Genomic DNA, 18,663 nt, shown 5'->3' with positions numbered 1-18,663 from the left:
ATTTCAGCTCCATTTTTTAAAAAAAAAACAACAGAGAGCCTCTGTTGCTCTCTCTCCCTCTTCTATTTTTCCCATTTTTGCTAGGGTAATATACCCATCTTTGCCTCATCGCCGGACCGCCGCTCCTCCACCGTATACGGTGGTCAGGGAGTCACAAAACGGTCCCTTTAGACTTGTTTTGACTGGATCTAGAGGTCTAACCGCTTATTTGCGACAGAAAACGAATAAAAGAGGACCTTTGGTCCCTTTAGCCAAACCTTAAAAGGTTGTGAGGCCCTCGACGCCGGTGAAACTCCCACGACGATTGAGGACGTGAGGCTACTTAGGTAAGTTTATTTCTTCCTTTTTATATTTGAAAGATTTTAGTTATGAAATAAAAACAATAAAAATAAAAGAAGCAAAAAAAATAGATAGTTAAAAAATCCACCTTTTGAAACTTCTGTTCTATTTTTTTTATTAATGGTGTGTGTAAAAAATTTACAAAGGTGTATCTTGGCTTTTTAAAGCCGATTAAACGACCCCCTACTTCTATTCTCTTTGTCGTTTCTGCTTGTTTCTTTTGCTGCCCTTTGTCATTGTATTCAATATTTTGCAGGTGTCAGAGAGGTGCCAGGTGCATGGGAGGCTGGTGGTTGGCTCGTGAGGAGGTGAGGCGGGGCGCGTGGAGGCCAAGGCTGAGGGGGTAAGCGGCGGCTGAAGCTTGGAAGGGCTAGGGTTGCTGAATTGTTTTGTGTAGTTGGGCTAGGGTAGGTTAGATTTGGGTTTTGGGGTATTGTTTGATTTGTGTCATTTTAATGTATAAAGGGACTGTTTAATAAACATTTGGGTTTTCACTTATTTTTGGTTTATTTTATTTTGTAGACATGAGCCAAAATTGGCTATTACAAAAGTCATATAAGTTATCCAACTCAATGTCTAGTTTTTAATTCCCCAAAATATATTTTTTAATTAATTAAAAGTAATCAATTAATTAATTCAATTATCTTCTTAACCCAATTCTAATTCTCTTAAATCGTAGTAACTTTACCGTATTAAAACCTCAGTAAAATTGTGATGACTAATTTATTTAATTTTCATTTTGGACTCAATTATTTAATTACGTCCAATTAAATAAAAATCTAAAGAAATTAAATTAATTCCTAAGTCAGCTCTTGTTCTTTGTGAGAAAATACATTTATTGTGACTAATAATCTTTTGAGAAAACAATCTTACTTGATTGAATCTCTTTTCCAATGATAAACATGAAATTGACTGCGCAAAATTCTCAAAAAATGCAAGCAAAATAGAAAAATATTTTGATCAAACATGCTAACAAATAAGACAAATTATATGCTTAGCACATCAATAGCCGAAGTGAACAAGTGACCACTTCCATTGACATATAAATAACTATTTCAAAAACTTTTTCCTACTACACTATAGATCTATTGTTCATGTTTAGCCTTTGTTAATGCAAGGTCTATGATGTTATGATACAATATAAATAAATATGAAGAAAAAAGATCACTTTGAAGATAAATGAGTCATTGTTTGATCACCATTAACAAACACTTGAAAGCTTACGAGATACAAGTCATGATTAAATTAATCTATTTAAGAGAGAACCTTGTTGCTTCCACGACTATTTGTAAGAATCTCTAACTTAATTTGTCATATACCATATTCATGTCATGTTTAATTTGTTAGAATTCCTTCTGTTTTTGGTCTTGTTTTATATGGTCCGAATGCTTTTAAACTTAAGACATAGGAGAAGAATTTGTAGATTTTGAAATCCAAATCCTAAAATAATTGAAGGCTACTTAGAAAAAACCGAATGAACAATTGAACTACTGTCGAGTTTTGAAGGGTTTACAAAGCTTGCTTTTCAACATGGTGACAAGTTGTGGCTTGAGAAAGAAAAGCATATTCCCTATTTTATGCATAAAGGGGGAAAAAATACAAGATAAAGAATGCAATGGACCCCTTATCGAGCTAATTTCGACAATAACAAGTTAGCAGCTTTTTTTTTTTTAATAATCAACATTAGTTTATACATGTCTTTTTCAAAGAAGATTTGAATCTCCTATTAAAAAAACCCTCAAATATTTCAATTAAAATTATAATATGTTATAAGGGACAAATTAAGGAGATCTTGGTGATCTATGTTTCCCATTCTTAATTTATTTTGCAAATATATTGATTTTAAAAGAAAGAAATATCTCGAAACCACATATCAGCTGATAGTCAATTCAATTGTATTAGGTCTTGAGGAAATATTTTTTATTCGTCTTATTTTGTATCATATAATATACTTCTCAGTCATTTTAAAAATCATAATATTTGTCATCAAAATTTAAATGCCACATTGAGAATTATTAAAAAATAATATACTATTGAGAATATTAGTTTTTTTGTTACCATATATTTTTTATTTTTAGAAATGAATCATGTTTTTTACAACTAATTTTTTATTATACAATTTTACTATCCATAACCTTCCAAAGAAGGCAATACGCGCTTAATAATGTTTAAACTCATATATTTTTGTTGTTCCAACAACAACAATGTCAATTGAAATAAAACTCAATTGACTTTTACAATATTTAGTATTTACGAATGTTTATCATGTTAGTTTTTATGAATATAAATAAATAATTTTTTTAGAACTTTTTACTATTACAAATAAAGTATGATAAATTGTAAAATAGAATTAAACTAAAACAAAGCACGATGGATAAAAAATTAGAAACAACAGAACAAAATTCATCCATGAAAAACATATATATTGGATTAAGAGATCCACACATTGAAAATGCATATTATTAAGACTTAAACTTTGATACCATCCAACAATGTAAATTCTTCATTAACATGTATGTTATATTCAGCTTTATTTATTTGTTATTTAAAAATAATATAAAGATTACAATTACTCTTATTTACTTTCGAATAATACATGTTTATTTTGAAATAAATGAAATTGCCCCTTCACTATAATCCTCTCCTAAATATTTATTTCCATTCAAAGTTATTAAATCTAACCACGCCTATCGGAAAAGTAAGGTCTTCTCTTGGAACCTTCATGAAGAAAATGAGGGAAAAAATAATGAAGTTACAAGGGACGTGTCTTTGAATGCTTGCAGAAATGAAACAAATACGTCGTCATTCTCTTCCTTCCCAACGCTTCTCATTTGTTTTTTTATAAACTACACCATTATTCATTAAATTATATAAAAATTTTTGTTTTGGTCACTTAATTAAAATAATTAAATTTTAATTATTAATTATTCAAAAAAATTTATTTAAGTCATTGAACTATTAAAATCAATATTGTATGATTTTCTGTTCCCCTTCTCTTCTATAATACAATTTCTTTCACAAAATAACTTTGGATGTCATGGATGTACGAACTAAAATTCAAACAAACGTTTTCTTTCGATCTCTAGCATTGACCATCATATCGATCGTCAAATCATCGCTTGGAGCTCAATGGTGAGACTTTTTTTATAAAAAAAAACCCAATAATTTAAATACAAACTTTTAAATAGTTCAATGACTTAAATGAAAACTTTTGAATAATTCAGTGACAAATTGTAACTTTTTTTAATTAAGTGACCAAAACAAAAATTTACTCATAATGTCGAAACCATTTTTTTGGTTTTTTTTCGATTTAAAAATGATGGATCGACTTTTTGGAAAGCGAAAATGGAGTCGCCACCAATCTTTTCTTATTTAGGTGTGATCGGATCACCTAGAAATTTGGGTTGTTTTAATAAAATATTTTGGTTTACTAAAACAATGATTTTGGTCTACGAAAATATGAGAAAATAGGCTCGGGAGTCGGTTACGTATGAGGAAGGATTAGCACCCTCATTACGCCCAAAATTGGTACCAAATCGATTAAATACTGTCCTTTTGTATAAAATTAAAAATGTTTTTGAAATGTGGTTCTTGTTAATAACATTTGAATAACCCGAGTCCTTTGCCAAAAATCTTCTTGTTTCGACGTTCGAAAATTTATAATTCGAAAATAACAAAAGGATGCCCAACTATTTGGTCCAACGAAAAATCGATACCCAGCTCAGTAGGGCACGATTCCTCAAATTTCCAAATATTGACCATTGCCTCACCTTGGAAGATATGAGTGAAATTCCAAAGAGACATTCGATTATTTTGAACAAACGGGAGATTGCAACCCAACACGATAGGGCACTATTCTCCGAATTGCCAAACATCAAACATTTCTTTCATTTTAAAGTGTTTTTAGAAAACGTGAGTGAAATTCCAAAGGGATCTTCGATTGTTTTGAACAAATGAAAAAGCGTAACCCAGCACGATAGGACACAACATTTCAAATCATCGATACAAGATCATTTTATAATTTTCAAAACTCATGCTTTTGAAATTTCAAAAGGATATTTAGTTATTTAGGTTAAACAAGAAAAATTGAAACCTAGTAATTTAGGGTACTATTTTCTTGAATTTCCTAAATTCGAAATATTGCCTTATTTTTAATTTGAAAAAAATATGGACGAAATCTCGAGAGAATATTTATTTGGTCAAACTGAAAATCGAAACCCAACACGTTAGGGCACAATTTCTCGAATTACCAAATACGAAATATTACCTCGCTTTGAAATTTTATTTTTTTTATTTTTTTAAAAGGGAGTGATTATGGAAACAAACTTGCAACGTATTTATTCGATTCATTTGAAGCAAAGAAAATGAAATGAATAATTTCAGGCAAATAGGTTGATTTCAAGCAAATAGGTTGGCAATCTCAATCATAATATAATACATGGGGATGCAAAACAAAGTAACAAATATGGAAAACATATATCAATAATATATTATACAATTTTTGAAAAGTACAAACACGAAAATTGAAACATGCCCAATGATAATAATCTTACCACATACCTTATTTAACGTTTCTAACTAATGGTTAAATAAAAATCTATTTTAAGAAAAATATTTTAAAAGGTAATAAAAAATGTTAAAACAAATAAACATGGAATGAACAATTTAAAAGTAGCTAAATTATATATATACATAAACAGATAATACATGCAAAAAAATTACAATAGATTGTAAAATAAATAAAAAATAAAAATAAATAATACATAAAGTATATAAAGTTTAACATATAAATGAGCTTCGAAATAAGTATTATAAGAGGAAATTTAAAGTTAGTGTTATGCAAAATAATTTAAAAAGCAAGATTCAAAAAATGTATATATGTATATAATATATATTATGTGCATAGCAATAGTAATGTGTACCTATATAAAATTTTAAAACGAATAATGTACATATTAACAAGTTGTAATATAGATGAATTATATAAATGCAACAATGTAAGAATATACAAAAGAATATAAGAATGACATACTATATAATATAAATCAATAGTTATACAAAATAATTTGAAACAAGATTTACTTACCAACAATTAACAAGATACATAAAGCATAAAACTTAATATAAACATTGTATATAAAAAAAATAGTAATATAGACAAGTGTTTGAAATAAACAAAGTATAATTTAAAATTGGGGAATAAATGGTATACATAAATAGATTTAAAGGGAAAAATATAAACATGTTTGCAAGGGAATTCAAATAAGTAATTCAATTAAATTATGTATATATATAAAATAAAGAAAATAAAATAAAATAACAAAAATGAAAAATGAACAAAGGGAATACAAGAAATTAAAATCAACCTTTTTTTGCTTTGGATTTTTGATCTCTATGTGAAAATACAATGTTTTTTTTATCCCTCCTCATTTACATTTGGTTTTATGATGGCTTTTATAGCCTTGTTACAACATTTTTTTTTATTATTTACTATCTTTTCTTTTTACAAGTGGTAGACAAAAAAGGACTAGGGCGGCGCTTAGGGCGTCACATAAGGTGAAGAGGTTAGGTTTTTTTTCCTTTTCTTCATTTTTTTATTTTTTATTTTTTATTTTGGGTTGTATTTGGGCTTGGGGTATTTTGGGTTTTAGTTGAGTTTTGGTATTTGGGCTGTGATTTTATTGGGCCCCGGACAAAATTTGGGTCTTACAGCTGCCCCTCTTTGCTCATTGCTGTGTTAACAGGAATAGAACAAAGACTATAAAAAGACCAATTTTGCCCGCGCTCACCGAGTCTTGAGTTCTTGATCCTTGATATTCTTTAAATGGCCTCTTGACGGCTTCAATCTGCTTCACTGCAACTCAGGAAGGCGATATCTGCTATCTTTGATTTGCTCCCCGTCTAATACAGAGACGCCAAATTCGTTATCTTCGATCTGCTCTCCGCCGCTACAGAGACGCCAAATCTGTTATCTTTGATCTACTCTCCGCCGCTACAGAGACGCCAAATCTTTTATCTTCGATCAGCTCTTCGCTGCTACAGAGACGCCAAATCAATTATCTTCGATTTGCTCTCCGCCGCTACAGATACGCCAAATCTGTTATCTTCGATCTACTCTCCGCCGCTACAGAAACGCCAAATCTGTTATCTTCGATCTGCTCTCCGCCGCTACAGAGATGCCAAATCATCTTCGATCTGCTCTTCACCGTTACAGAGACGCCAAATCTGTTATCTTCTATCTCTTCTCCGCCGCTACAGAGACGCCAAATCTGTTATCTTCGATCTGCTCTCCGCCGCTACAGAGATGCCAAATCTGTTATCTTCGATCTGCTCTCCGCCGCTACAGAGACGCCAAATCTGTTATCTTCGATCTGCTCTTCGCCACTACAGAGACGCCAAATCTGCTATCTTCGATCTGCTCTCTGCCACTACAGAGACGCCAAATCTGTTATCTTCGATCTGCTCTCCGCCGCTATAGAGATGCCTAATCTGTTATCTTCGATCTGCTCTCCGTTGCTCTAGAGATGCCAAATCTGTTATCTTCGATCTGCTCTCCGCCGCTACAGAGATGCCAAATCATCTTTGATCTGCTCTCCGCCGCTACAGAGACGCCAAAGCTGTTATCTTCGACCTGCTCTCTGCCACTACAGAGACGCCAAATCTGTTATCTTCGACCTGCTCTCCGTTGCTACAGAGACGCCAAATCTGTTATTTTTGATCTGCTCTCTGCCGCTATAGAGACGCCAAATCTGTTATCTTTGATCTGCTCTCTGCCACTACAGAGACGCCAAATCATCTTCGATTTGCTTCAACGTAAACACGTGAAAGCCAAATCAGCTATGTCTTCGATCTGCTCCCCGCCTGATACAGAAATGCCAAATCATCTTGGATATCTTCAACTTGTTGCCCCACTGCTTAGGGGGTTAAGACTTGTGAATTCACCGATTCTATTGCACTGTCTTATGAGGAACATGATTTGGAAAATTAGTTTCATGTATTCATGCTTATGCCAAATAATTAGGATGCTATGATTGAAATGAATCAAATGCTCCTAACTAAATGTGATGCTTTATGTCAAATAATTAGAATGTTATGAAATGAATCAAATGTTCCTAACTAAATGAATGGTTATGAATGTAGAAATGTTATGGGAGTGATTCCTTTTTAAACGCTTAAAGTATCATTGCTCATAGTTCATGCGGGTTCCCTCATTGATGTACTATCGCGTCTTCTTGCTTAGCTGTTATCTCTGACAGAAAATTTGAAGAAATAGTCATAATTTAGACTACTCTTTTCCCAATGTTTTCCACTTTTGAGTTTGGTTAGTTCTGACTAGTGGCCCTGTTTTAGGTCCTTGTACTATTTAGAGACTTTCCAGAGTAATATGCGTAACTTCTTTTGTGTGAATATGATAAGTCCAAAAATCATGATTTCAACAAAAATGCTCGAAAGAGATTATCATAATGGACAAATGGAATTTTATTAAGTAAAAATTGATGTGAATATATAGGATAACAAATCTGATAAGGTGCAAAAAAAGGTGCCCGAGATATCGCAGCACGAGCTTCACTATTCTAATTTTTCGAAGACTCTTTTGAGTTAAATGTGTGTTCAAGAGATCCCCCGTATTTTGTTGATGCCCCAAGATGTATTGTTCTTCCTCTTTGAGGACAAGACTACCACATACCCCACATTTAAAAATTTAGCTGCCCGATTTTGGGTTTTCAACTCAAAAACCCCTTTGGTCTCAAAGTGCCCTTTTGCGAGTTTTCACCTTAGCCTTTCCATCTTTTTTTTTTAGTCTCAAAGCGCCATTTACGGGTTTTCACCTCGGCCTTTCCTTTTTTAGGTAAAATAATTCTTGACGGCATCCGAATTTACGGGATGGGGTAAGTTTTTACCATCCATCTCGGCTAGAATTAATGCTCCCCCGGAGAAAGCTTTCTTCACCATGTAAGGCCCCTCCCAATTAGGCATCCATTTTCCTCGAAAATTTTTCTGTATGGGAAGAATCTTTTTCAAAACCAGGTCTCCCTCGTGGAACTAGGGTGAACCTTTTTGTCATAAGACCGCATCATTCGTTTTTGGTACATCTGACCATGACGGATAGCTCTTAGCCTCTTTTTCAATTTCAATTGATCGTATTGAGACTAGATCCATTCTGCTTCGTCCAACTTTAACTCCGATAGCACTTGAAGGGATGGGATCTCGACTTCGATTGGCAAAACTACTTCCATTCCGTAAACTAAAGAGAAAGGCGTTTCCCCAGTTGAGGTTCTGACTGATGTTCGATAAGCAAAGAGGGCAAATGGTAACTTCTCATGCCAATCTTTGTAGGTCTCAGTCATCTTCCCCATGATCTTCTTAATGTTTTTATTGGCAGCTTCCACTGCCCCATTCATTTTCGAGCGATATGGTGACGAATTGTGGTGTTTGATCTTGAATTATCTACAGACTTCCACTATCATACTATTTTTCAAGTTTAAGGCATTGTCAGATATAATCCTCTCCGGCATTCCATATCGACATATGATCTTCTTTTTTAGAAATTTGCTCACTGCCGACTTTGTCACGTTGGCATATGAAGCGGCTTCTACCCATTTGGTGAAGTAGTCAATAACCACAAAGATGAACCGATGCCCATTGGAAGCCTTAGGTGATATCGGTCCAATCACGTTCATACCCCACATAGAGAAAGGCTGTGGGGAGACCATGACATGCAGCGGTGAAAGAGGCACATGAATTTTGTCTCGTAGATTTGGCATTTATGACACCTCTTGGTGTAATTGATACAGTTTCCTTCCATAGTGGACCAATAATACCCGAATCTCATAATTTGCCTGGTTATTGTAGAGCCATTAGCGTGTGTCCCGCAGATGCCTTCATGGACTTCTTCCAAGATTCTCTTAGCCTCTACAGCATCTATGCATCTTAATAGCACTTGATCCTTTCTTCTTTTGTATAGGATCTCTCAATCTAAGACGTAGTCGATGGCCAATTTTCTCAGCGTCCTTTTGTCATTCTCGCCTGCCTGGTCCGGGTACTCACGATTCTTCACGTATTGTAATATATTGTGATACCAAGGGTGATTATCTTTTTCCTCATCCTCCTCAATACTGTAATAGTGGGCCAGAGTTTCATAAATGCTCATCCGGATGGGTTTGACATCTTCTTGTTAGTTCACCTTGATCATGGAAGCTAAGGTGGCCAAAGCATCGGCCATCTGATTTTCATCTCGTGGCAGGTAACAGAAGGTAATGTCATCAAACTCTTTGACTAATTCAAGGACCAGTTTCTGATAGTCGATCAACTTGGGGTCTCTGGTCTCTCATTCTCCCTTGAGTTGATAAATCACTAGCGCAGAATCCCCATACACCTCTAGCACTTTAATCTTGCGTTCTATGGCTGTACGGATACCCATGATGCACGCTTCGTATTCCGCCATGTTATTCGTACAATCAAAATCCAATTTACTAGTGAATGGATAATGATTTCCTCTTGGGGATACCAAGACTGCCTCGATTCCATTACCCACAGCATTTGATGCCCCATGAAAGTTTAGTTTCCAAGGAAGCTCTTCCGGGTCATCTTCTTCAGTGGTAGCAACACACATTAGGTCTTCATTCGGGAAGTCAAAGTTCAAAGGCTCGTAGTCTTCCAAGGCTCTACTGGCCAGAAAATCTGCTATTGTACTTCCTTTTACTGCTTTCTGGTTCACATAGACTATATCGAATTCAGAAAGTAGAATCTGCCTTCGGGCCATCCTTCCATTTAAAGTTGTTGACTCCATCATATACTTCAAGGGGTCCAATTTTGAGATAAGCCAAGAGGTATGATATAACATATACTGCCTCAGTCTTCGGGTTGTCCAAATTAGGGCACAACACAACTTCTCTATCGGTGGGTACCTTGCCTCACATTCCGTGAACTTTTTACTGAGATAGTAAATAGCTTTTTCTTTCCTCCCCGACTCGTCATGCTGACCCAATACGCATCCCATGGAGTTCTCAAATACTGCCAAATACAGTATCAACGGCTTATCGGGGTTAGGTGGCATCAGCACCGGGGTGTGGGATAAATATTGTTTGACCTTGTCGAAAGCCCTTTGGCATTCTTCATCCCATTCACCTGGGTTATGTTTCTTGAGGAGGCGAAAGACAGGGTCGCATTTCTCGGTCAGTTGTGAAATGAACCGAGCAATGTAATTTAATCTTCCTAGAAAGCCTCAAACTTCTTTCTGAGTGGGCCGCGGGGATAGCTCTTGTATGGCTTTAACTTTGTCTGGATCAATCTCGATCCCTTTCTCACTAACCACGAATCCGAGTAACTTTTCAGACTTGGCTCCAAAGGTACATTTGGCGGGGTTGAGTTTTAGCTGAAACTTCCTCAACCTCAAAAACAATTTTCCCAAGACTTGTATGTGCTCCTTCTCTGTTCGAGACTCAGCTATCATGTCATCCACATAGACCTCAATTTCTTTATGCATCATGTCGTGAAAAAAGGTTACCATGGCTCTTTGATAAGTTGCCCCCGCATTCTTCAGTCCAAACGACATCACCTTATAACAGAACGTGCCCCACATGGTTTACAAATGTGGTTTTCTCCATATCTTCAGGATGCATCTTGATCTGGTTATTTCCCAAAAAATCGTCCATGAATGAAAACAGTGAGTGTCCCGCCATGTTATCCACTAGGGTGTCAATATGAGGTAGTAGGAAATTGTCTTTTGGGCTGGCTTTATTCAAATCTCTATAGTCTACACACATTCGCACTTTTCCATCTTTCTTAGGGACAGGGACGATGTTGGCTACCCAATCTGAGTATTTTATCACCTTCAGGAATCCAGCGTCAAACTGCTTTCGAACTTCTTCCTTTATTTTTAGCAAGACGTCGGGCCTCATTCTTCGGAGTTTTTGCTGAACAGGCTTACACTCTTATTTTATGGGGATTCGGTGCACCATGATGTTAGTGTCCAACCCGGGCATATCTTGGTATGACCATGCGAAGACATATTTGAATTCTTAAAGTAATTCAATGAGGTCTCGCTTCATCTCCGCAGTAATACATGTTCCGATCTTCACCTCTTGCCCTTCTCCTAAGCTCACAATTTCGACTGATTCTTTGTGAGGTAGGATTTGTTTCTCGTCTTGTTCTACCATCCTCAACAAATCAGGAGATAGGTTACAACCTTGGTCATCTTCAAAATCCTGAGAATTATCCATACACACATCTTACTCGAAAGGAAATTCTGAGTCGCTAGCAGTGTCACTCGTATCATTAATATCTGGGGACCTGTTATAAGGACGAAGGCAGATACAAAGAATCAAAAGAATTCGAAACATTTATTTGCGTGATATGATTATGAATGACGAATGAAAGAATATTTAGAAGAATGTTTCAAAAATAAAAGAATTCAAAAGTAATCATTTGTATGGTTATGAATGGAATTGAAAGGACGAGATAACATTTGCTCAAAAATGATAATAACCGTGCATTTTATTGAAATGTCGTTTTTAAACATCGGCCTATTTCACAAAAGATTCTTATTACTCCTAGGCCTAGAGCAATAAGAGTGTTTTGGACATTACTCTGAATCCGTTCTAAAAGCTACAGGAATCTCTTCCGCAGTCTAGTTGTCCAGAATACTTCCAGGTGTGCAGAGGCAAATGTCCGACAAATTCTCTCTTCCGGTCTCCTCTTCGCATATGATATTGATGTCCAAGCTTTCCAGCCTTTCTTCTATAGCTCCCGTCATTGGTGTGTCTCTCTCGGGATGAATGATTCCCCCGGACACAAATGTTTTCGATATATGGGGGAATGTCATTGGTTCCCACTTGATTTCCTCCCCCGTTAATCGAGCTCTTCTTCTTTCTTGCTTCATTTGCAGCTTCATTCTCCTTTGTTTCGCATCCGTCTTAAATCCTAAATCGAAGTGGTCTCTCTTGTCTTTCGGCATTGGCGTTTCAACCCTTCCTTGCAGATGTCTCCCAAGTCCTCTTCCGGGTAGGGCTCATTTTCCAATCGTTAACTGGAGGCTCATCCTCGTGGTTTTGGACAATTTTGGCACCAGAATTTTGCTTCCCTCAGCGATGAAGGTTGCATTAACAAATTCTAAAGATCAAAATGAATATTCGATTGCTTCGTCATCTGTCTCCAAATAGGGCGCATTATTGCTCACAGTTGCAATGATATCCTCTTCAGCATTGATCGTTATCAACCTCCCCTCTGATACCAGCTTCAACTTTTGATACGACAAAGAAGGCACTGCCCCAGCTGAATGTATCCAGGGCCTCCCCAATAAGCAATTATATGAGGGCTTGATATCTATTACTAGGAAATCCATCTCATATATGTTTGGCCCAATCTGAAGAGGTACCTCGATTTTGCCCATCACCTTTCTCTTCGTGCTGTCAAATGCCTTCACTATGTTCTGGCACTCCTTCATGTTAGAGCTGTCTACAGGTAATCTGTTTAGTGTGGTCAATGGCAGGACGTTCAAAGTCGATCCGTTGTCAATCAGTACGCCTGGGAGTGTATATGTAACACCCCTTACTCGTATCCGAGGCCGGGCTAAGGTACGAGGCATTACCAGACAAACATACAAACATTAAACTAAAATACGAGCCATAAAATTTTATTCATATTTCAAAGCGTTCATTCTCTTACACATAGTCCCTTATTTGAGTCTACGGAGCCCAAAACATACTTTAGAAAGGGTTTGGGACTAAACCGAGAACTTACGAAAATCTTGGAAATTTCATGCTTTAAGGCTCCACACGCCCGTGTCCCAAAGTCGTGTTCCATACACGACTGAGACACATGGTCGTGTCTCTGCCTGTGTGGAATATACCTAGGCTATTTTCCAAGCTTTGGTCAACCTTGATCTCTTACACACTTATACAAAATCAAAAGCATATAACATGGTATTCATTTAATGATTATAAATCCTCAATTAAACCACAAACATAGCATTTGTATGTCATTATACATGTGTCTCTCGTACTCGTTTTACATTGTTTATTATAGTACCACTTATACATTTATACCAAGATTATCATCTTACCAAATATCTTCAACTTAATCATCAAGCATTCATATTTAAAGCTAGATCATATCTTTATAAAATACCACGATTTAGATGCGCAGAATAACATGTTTTCCTAAAACATTTCAATTCAATTCCATACCCAACAAGCATTACATTGAGACTAGTCATATATATATATATACATGTCATGATACATAACATTCTCTTTTTGTTTTCTTATAAACACATATCATTTCTTTCATTATATCATTTCATATACCATAGTTTCCATGTATTCCACATATATTTATTTTCCTCCTCCTCCTCTCCATTCCACATCCTTAATGTATATAGCATTCTTGTAAGTATGATTTCACAATTTACTAATAAATGTTCACATCAAACTGTCCACACGAGTCATAGTCACTTAATTATTTATAATTCGAGCTACAGAGCTCCAAATTAAGATCCGTAAATTTCCCCTAAAACTAGACTCACATATCGTTCCACCATAAAATTTTCATAATTTTTGGTTTAGCCAATTAGTATAGTTTATTCATTAAAATTTCCCTTGTTTCATTTTCTGACAGTTCTGACCTCTCTTCACTAAAAAATAATTATCTCTCAGTACAAAACTCGGATAATGTTCTTGTTGATTTATCTTGAAAATAGACTCATTATGGATTTTAAAAATATAATTTTGAGCCTCTAATTATTTTTTCTCCAAATTTTTTTGATTTTCCAAAGTCAGAACAGGGGATCACGTAATCATTCTGAATCAGTCTCACGAAAACATAAATATCTCAAAATATAGAACTCCTTTGCTTTCTATGTTTCTTTTATATGAAAATATACTCATTAAGCTTTAATTTGATATCTCATTCAGTCTCTGATTAAATTTATACTATTTTTGGTGATTTTTCAAAATCACGTCACTGTTACTATCCAAAATAGTTTTATTGCTAATTCACTCTTTCACACTTTCTTTGTATTAACCTCATTTTAACATACATATCACAAATCATTTTCTCCACATTTCATACATCACAAGTATAGGCCCATGATCACAAGGTCACCATAAAATCATCCTCATGTATAACTTACTTGTTTATAACCTTACCACATCCTGGTCACTTAATGAACACATCATTCACATAACCAAGTTCCTGCACATATTCATCACAAAACTCACAAAGCAATACATAGAGAGTCTCCCGTTGAACACTTCGGATCAATCCTCGATACTTGGTGGTTTCAGCACATAGCTACACCCATCATATAGTTCGGCTCTCTTGTACACATGGTGAACACTTAGTACCACCCATGTAACCTAGCCAGTTTATCTCGTAGCTCTCTTGTCTATATGGTGTCCTTCACTTGGAACCACGCATGCGACCTAGCTACATATATCCCGTAGCTCTCTTGTCTACATGGTGTACACATAGTATCACCCATGCGACCTAGCTACATCATAATGTCTTGTAGCTCTCTTGTACACATGATGTGCACTCAGCACTATACATGTGACCTAGCTACATACCATCTGTATCATCCAATCTTTCCGAAGGTTCAACCGGGATTTCTCTCTCTTTTCCAACAATTTCACCAATCAAGTAATTATCCACAAACATATTTCCAATATTTTTATAAAATATCATAATACAAGTAATAGTGATGTATTACTTACATATAAACTTACATCTCATTTAATATCAACGCAATAACATTAAATTACACATTGTCTTATTAAAAATCATATGAACTTACAATTTCCCATAATATCCATAATCATAGAAATCACATTTATGTATGATAATTCAATGCACTTCATGTACCATAGACATATTTTTAAATCAATTCATAAACTTGGCACCATAATCATTTAATTTAACATAATTCAATTAATTCACTAAATTTAACTTTCAAATATAAATTACAGCATTATTGTTGTATTATTATCATACCAACTTACATACTTTCAACACCTCGAAGATCATAGTAAATATATCAATTTTACATTGAAACATGCATAAATTAATGCTTATTATACATATGAACTTACCTTGATATTAAAACGGCCATTTTACCAACTTTCCCAATTTTCGATTTTTCTCTCATTCTAGGTTCAAATCTCGTTTTCCGGGATCTAAAACATCATATTTTATTTATTTAATTAATTTAATATACAAAACAGTCCTTAACTCAAACTTTGGAAAAATTACAATTTTGCCCCTAAACTTTTGCATATTTACACTTCTGCCCCTAGGCTCGGGAATTAAACTTCATCCCTTATTCTTATGTTTTATGACATGATGATCACTTTTCCCTCCTATGGCAACATCAAATTCTCACTCTAACATATACTTATGACTATTAGGTATTTTTACCGATTAAGCCCTTTTGCTCGTTTTCACTTAAAACCGAGTAGCACAAGTTATCTAACATAATTTAAAACCTCATATTGTATCATAAAACACTAGAATACACAAATTTTACCTATGGGTATTTTTCCAAATATGAACCCTAGGTTGAATTATTGCTAGCATAAGCTAAATCAAGTTACCGGGACTCCAAAAACGTAAAAAACTTGAAAAACGGGGTTAGAACGGACTTACAATTGAGCTTGGGAAGCTTGAAAACCCTATCCATGGAGTCTCCCTTGGTATACACGTCCATGGTGAAGAAGATGAGCAAAATTGGCTTTTAATTTTGTATTTTAATTCATTTTACCCCTAAATTCCATCCATGTCCAATTTTTGTCCATAACTTAGAAATTGGTAAAATTGCTATTTAAGACCTCCTAATTAATATTTCAAATCAATTTCATACTAGAAACTTCTAGAATGTAAGTTTTGCAACTTATTCAATTTAGTCCCTAACTTCGAATTAAACAATTTATGCATAGAATTTCTTCACGAAATTTTCACACAATCATGCAATCATATTATAGACCTCAAAATAATCATAAAATAATTATTTATATCTCAGATTTTGTGGTCCCGAAACCTTTGTTCCAACTAGACCCAATTTTGGGCTATTACAATATACCCTTTACAGCGCGTGGTAATGTGTAATGCTTTAGTCGACCCTATGCCAGCGGGTGGTATCTCATCGTCATTGAAGAAGATATAGTTTTCGGCACTTATGTTACTAACCAATCGGTATAGTTTGTTAACGGAGATATCATTAGCAACATACGTTTCATTCAAGACCTTCATTAGCGCGCTGTGATAAACTTTCGAGCTTAGAAGTAAGGCCATCACTGAGATACGAGCTAGTTGTTTACGTAGCTGTTCCACCACGCTGTATTCACTATGCTTTAGGAATTTTAAAAACTCCTTAGCCTCTTCTTCGTTAACTAGTTCATTGACAGGAAGTTCAGATTTGGTCGCTTTTTTCTTCACCCCTTCGACCACTAGGGCTTTTCTTTTTACGGGCTGTGCCTTCTCACTCGTTGTATCATAACGTCTCCCACTACGTGTATAGGAGCCCCTATCTTGGTCCTCTTTTAAAGTGTCGACCAGGCTTTCCTTCCCCGGAATTGTCACATTACAATCATAATTCCATGGGACCCTTTTGCTATCTTTGTAAGACTGCAGGTCTCTGGATTATGACCCTTGGTGGTAGTTGAACTCTAGCTTCATTATTTTTGGGTCTCGATATGATAACCATGGGGTAGTTAACTGTTTGATTTTGTACCATCGACTCTCCCTCCGACGCACATATGTCTCCCTCTACGGGGTTTTTAGTCTCTTCATAGAATTCCATTTCCTTATTGTTCATCATGTTCTGCACTAGGGCCCTGAACTCCACACACTCTTGGATTTCATGCCCCACCTCATTGTTGAACTCGCAGTAGTTCCTCTCTTCTTTGGATTCTCTTCTTAAATCCAACGCGATCAAACCTCTCATGACCATCTCCCTCCACACTTGTCTCAACGGAGTCCTGACTTTCGCAACCTCACACTTAATCTTCTTGTTTTTGCCTTCGCTTATCCCGTTCACTCCTTGGTCGGTGTGATTGGGGAGTGGGTTTCCTGCTACATTGGGTATGGCTGAGTCATCAAATCTCACGATTCCCACCTTAATGAGTCTTTCGACCACTTTCTTGAATGCAATGCAATTTTTGATTGAATGCCCGGTAATTCCCGTATGGTATTCACACTGGGTGTTTGTGTCATACCATTTGGGATACGGGGGCTGCAGTGGCTCCAGGTAGAAAAGGGATACCACATGAGCGTTGAACAGGTTCTGGTACAACTCCCTATACGTCATAGGTATAGGGGTGAATTGTGGCATTTCTGTGTTCTTCCTTGCATTGGATTCTTGTCTTACAGGGCTTTGTTCATTGGTGGTCACCGTTTTGGGTTGATTTACGGTAAATGATTTGGACTGCCCCTTGTTGAATGTGCTCGTGTTGTTCACTTCATTATCCCTTTTCCTCGGGACTGACTTCTTAGCACTCTCTCCCAATTCTATCTTGCCGCTCCTTACAGCATTTTCGATCATTTCTCCCGTCATCACTATGTCAGAGAAGCTTTTGGTGGCGCTTCCCAACATATGAGTGATAAAAGGGGCCTTCAAGGTGTTAATAAAGAGCATTGTTGTCTCTTTTTCTAGAAGTGATGGCTGAAGTTGTATAGCCACCTCTCTCCACCTTTGTGCATACTATCTGAAACTTTCATTTGACTTTTTTCCCATACTCTGGAGAGTGATCTTGTCGGGGGTCATGTCCGTCACATGATTGTATTGCTTCATAAAGGCCTGAGCCAGGTCCTTCCATGAGTTAATCTTGGCTCGACTCAGTTGGTTGTACCACTTAGATGCCGCTCCAACCAGACTATCTTGAAAGCAGTGGATTAGTAGCTGGTCATTGTTAACATATCCCGTTATTCACCTGCAAACCATGGTGATGTGGGTCTCAGGGCAGCTTGTTCCATTGTATTTCTCGAATTTAGGCATTTTAAATTTAGGGGGGAGGACTAAATCTGGGACCAGGCTCAGATCCTTGGCATCAATCCCTTAATGATGATCCACGCTCTCCATGGCTTTGAATTTCTCTTCAAGCCATCTACACCGTTCTTCTAATTGTTTTTGCAAATCCATCATTGCCTTTTCCTCTTCAGCCACTTCATCCAAGTCGGGAACAGGCGGATAGTTCGGGTTGTTGACCAAGTTAGAGCCTGAGCTGGTTTGGAAGTTCATCGAAATTGAAGCTCCGACCTGAACTTGTTGGGGCATGATTGTGACCGATGGTTTTTGTAGGTTAATCTCGGGCTTCATCGGTATATCTATTG

General features: G+C 36.1%; 1 protein-coding gene and 1 long non-coding RNA gene across 2 annotated transcripts; one reads left to right on the top strand and one right to left on the bottom strand.

The window, feature by feature from the left end:
* On the top strand, window positions 1-837 carry LOC107941858 (uncharacterized). Its single transcript, XR_001695708.2, has 2 exons — window positions 1-326; window positions 596-837. It is a non-coding gene; the product is annotated as an uncharacterized lncRNA (long non-coding RNA).
* Window positions 838-12,457: 11,620 nt separating this feature from the next.
* Window positions 12,458-17,887, bottom strand: LOC107941857 (uncharacterized). Its single transcript, XM_016875481.1, has 3 exons — window positions 17,066-17,887; window positions 16,415-16,959; window positions 12,458-12,806 (listed from the first exon to the last, which is right to left on the bottom strand). Exons 1-3 carry the CDS (start codon window positions 17,885-17,887, stop codon window positions 12,458-12,460), a joined length of 1,716 nt encoding a protein of 571 aa, XP_016730970.1.
* Between the last annotated feature and the right edge of the window lie 776 nt (window positions 17,888-18,663).

This window comes from Gossypium hirsutum, chromosome A12, assembly GCF_007990345.1.
Source record: "Gossypium hirsutum isolate 1008001.06 chromosome A12, Gossypium_hirsutum_v2.1, whole genome shotgun sequence".
Classification (NCBI taxonomy): domain Eukaryota; kingdom Viridiplantae; phylum Streptophyta; class Magnoliopsida; order Malvales; family Malvaceae; genus Gossypium; species Gossypium hirsutum.
Note: the sequence above shows the minus strand (reverse complement) of the source record. Positions and strands in the feature narration are given on the sequence as shown.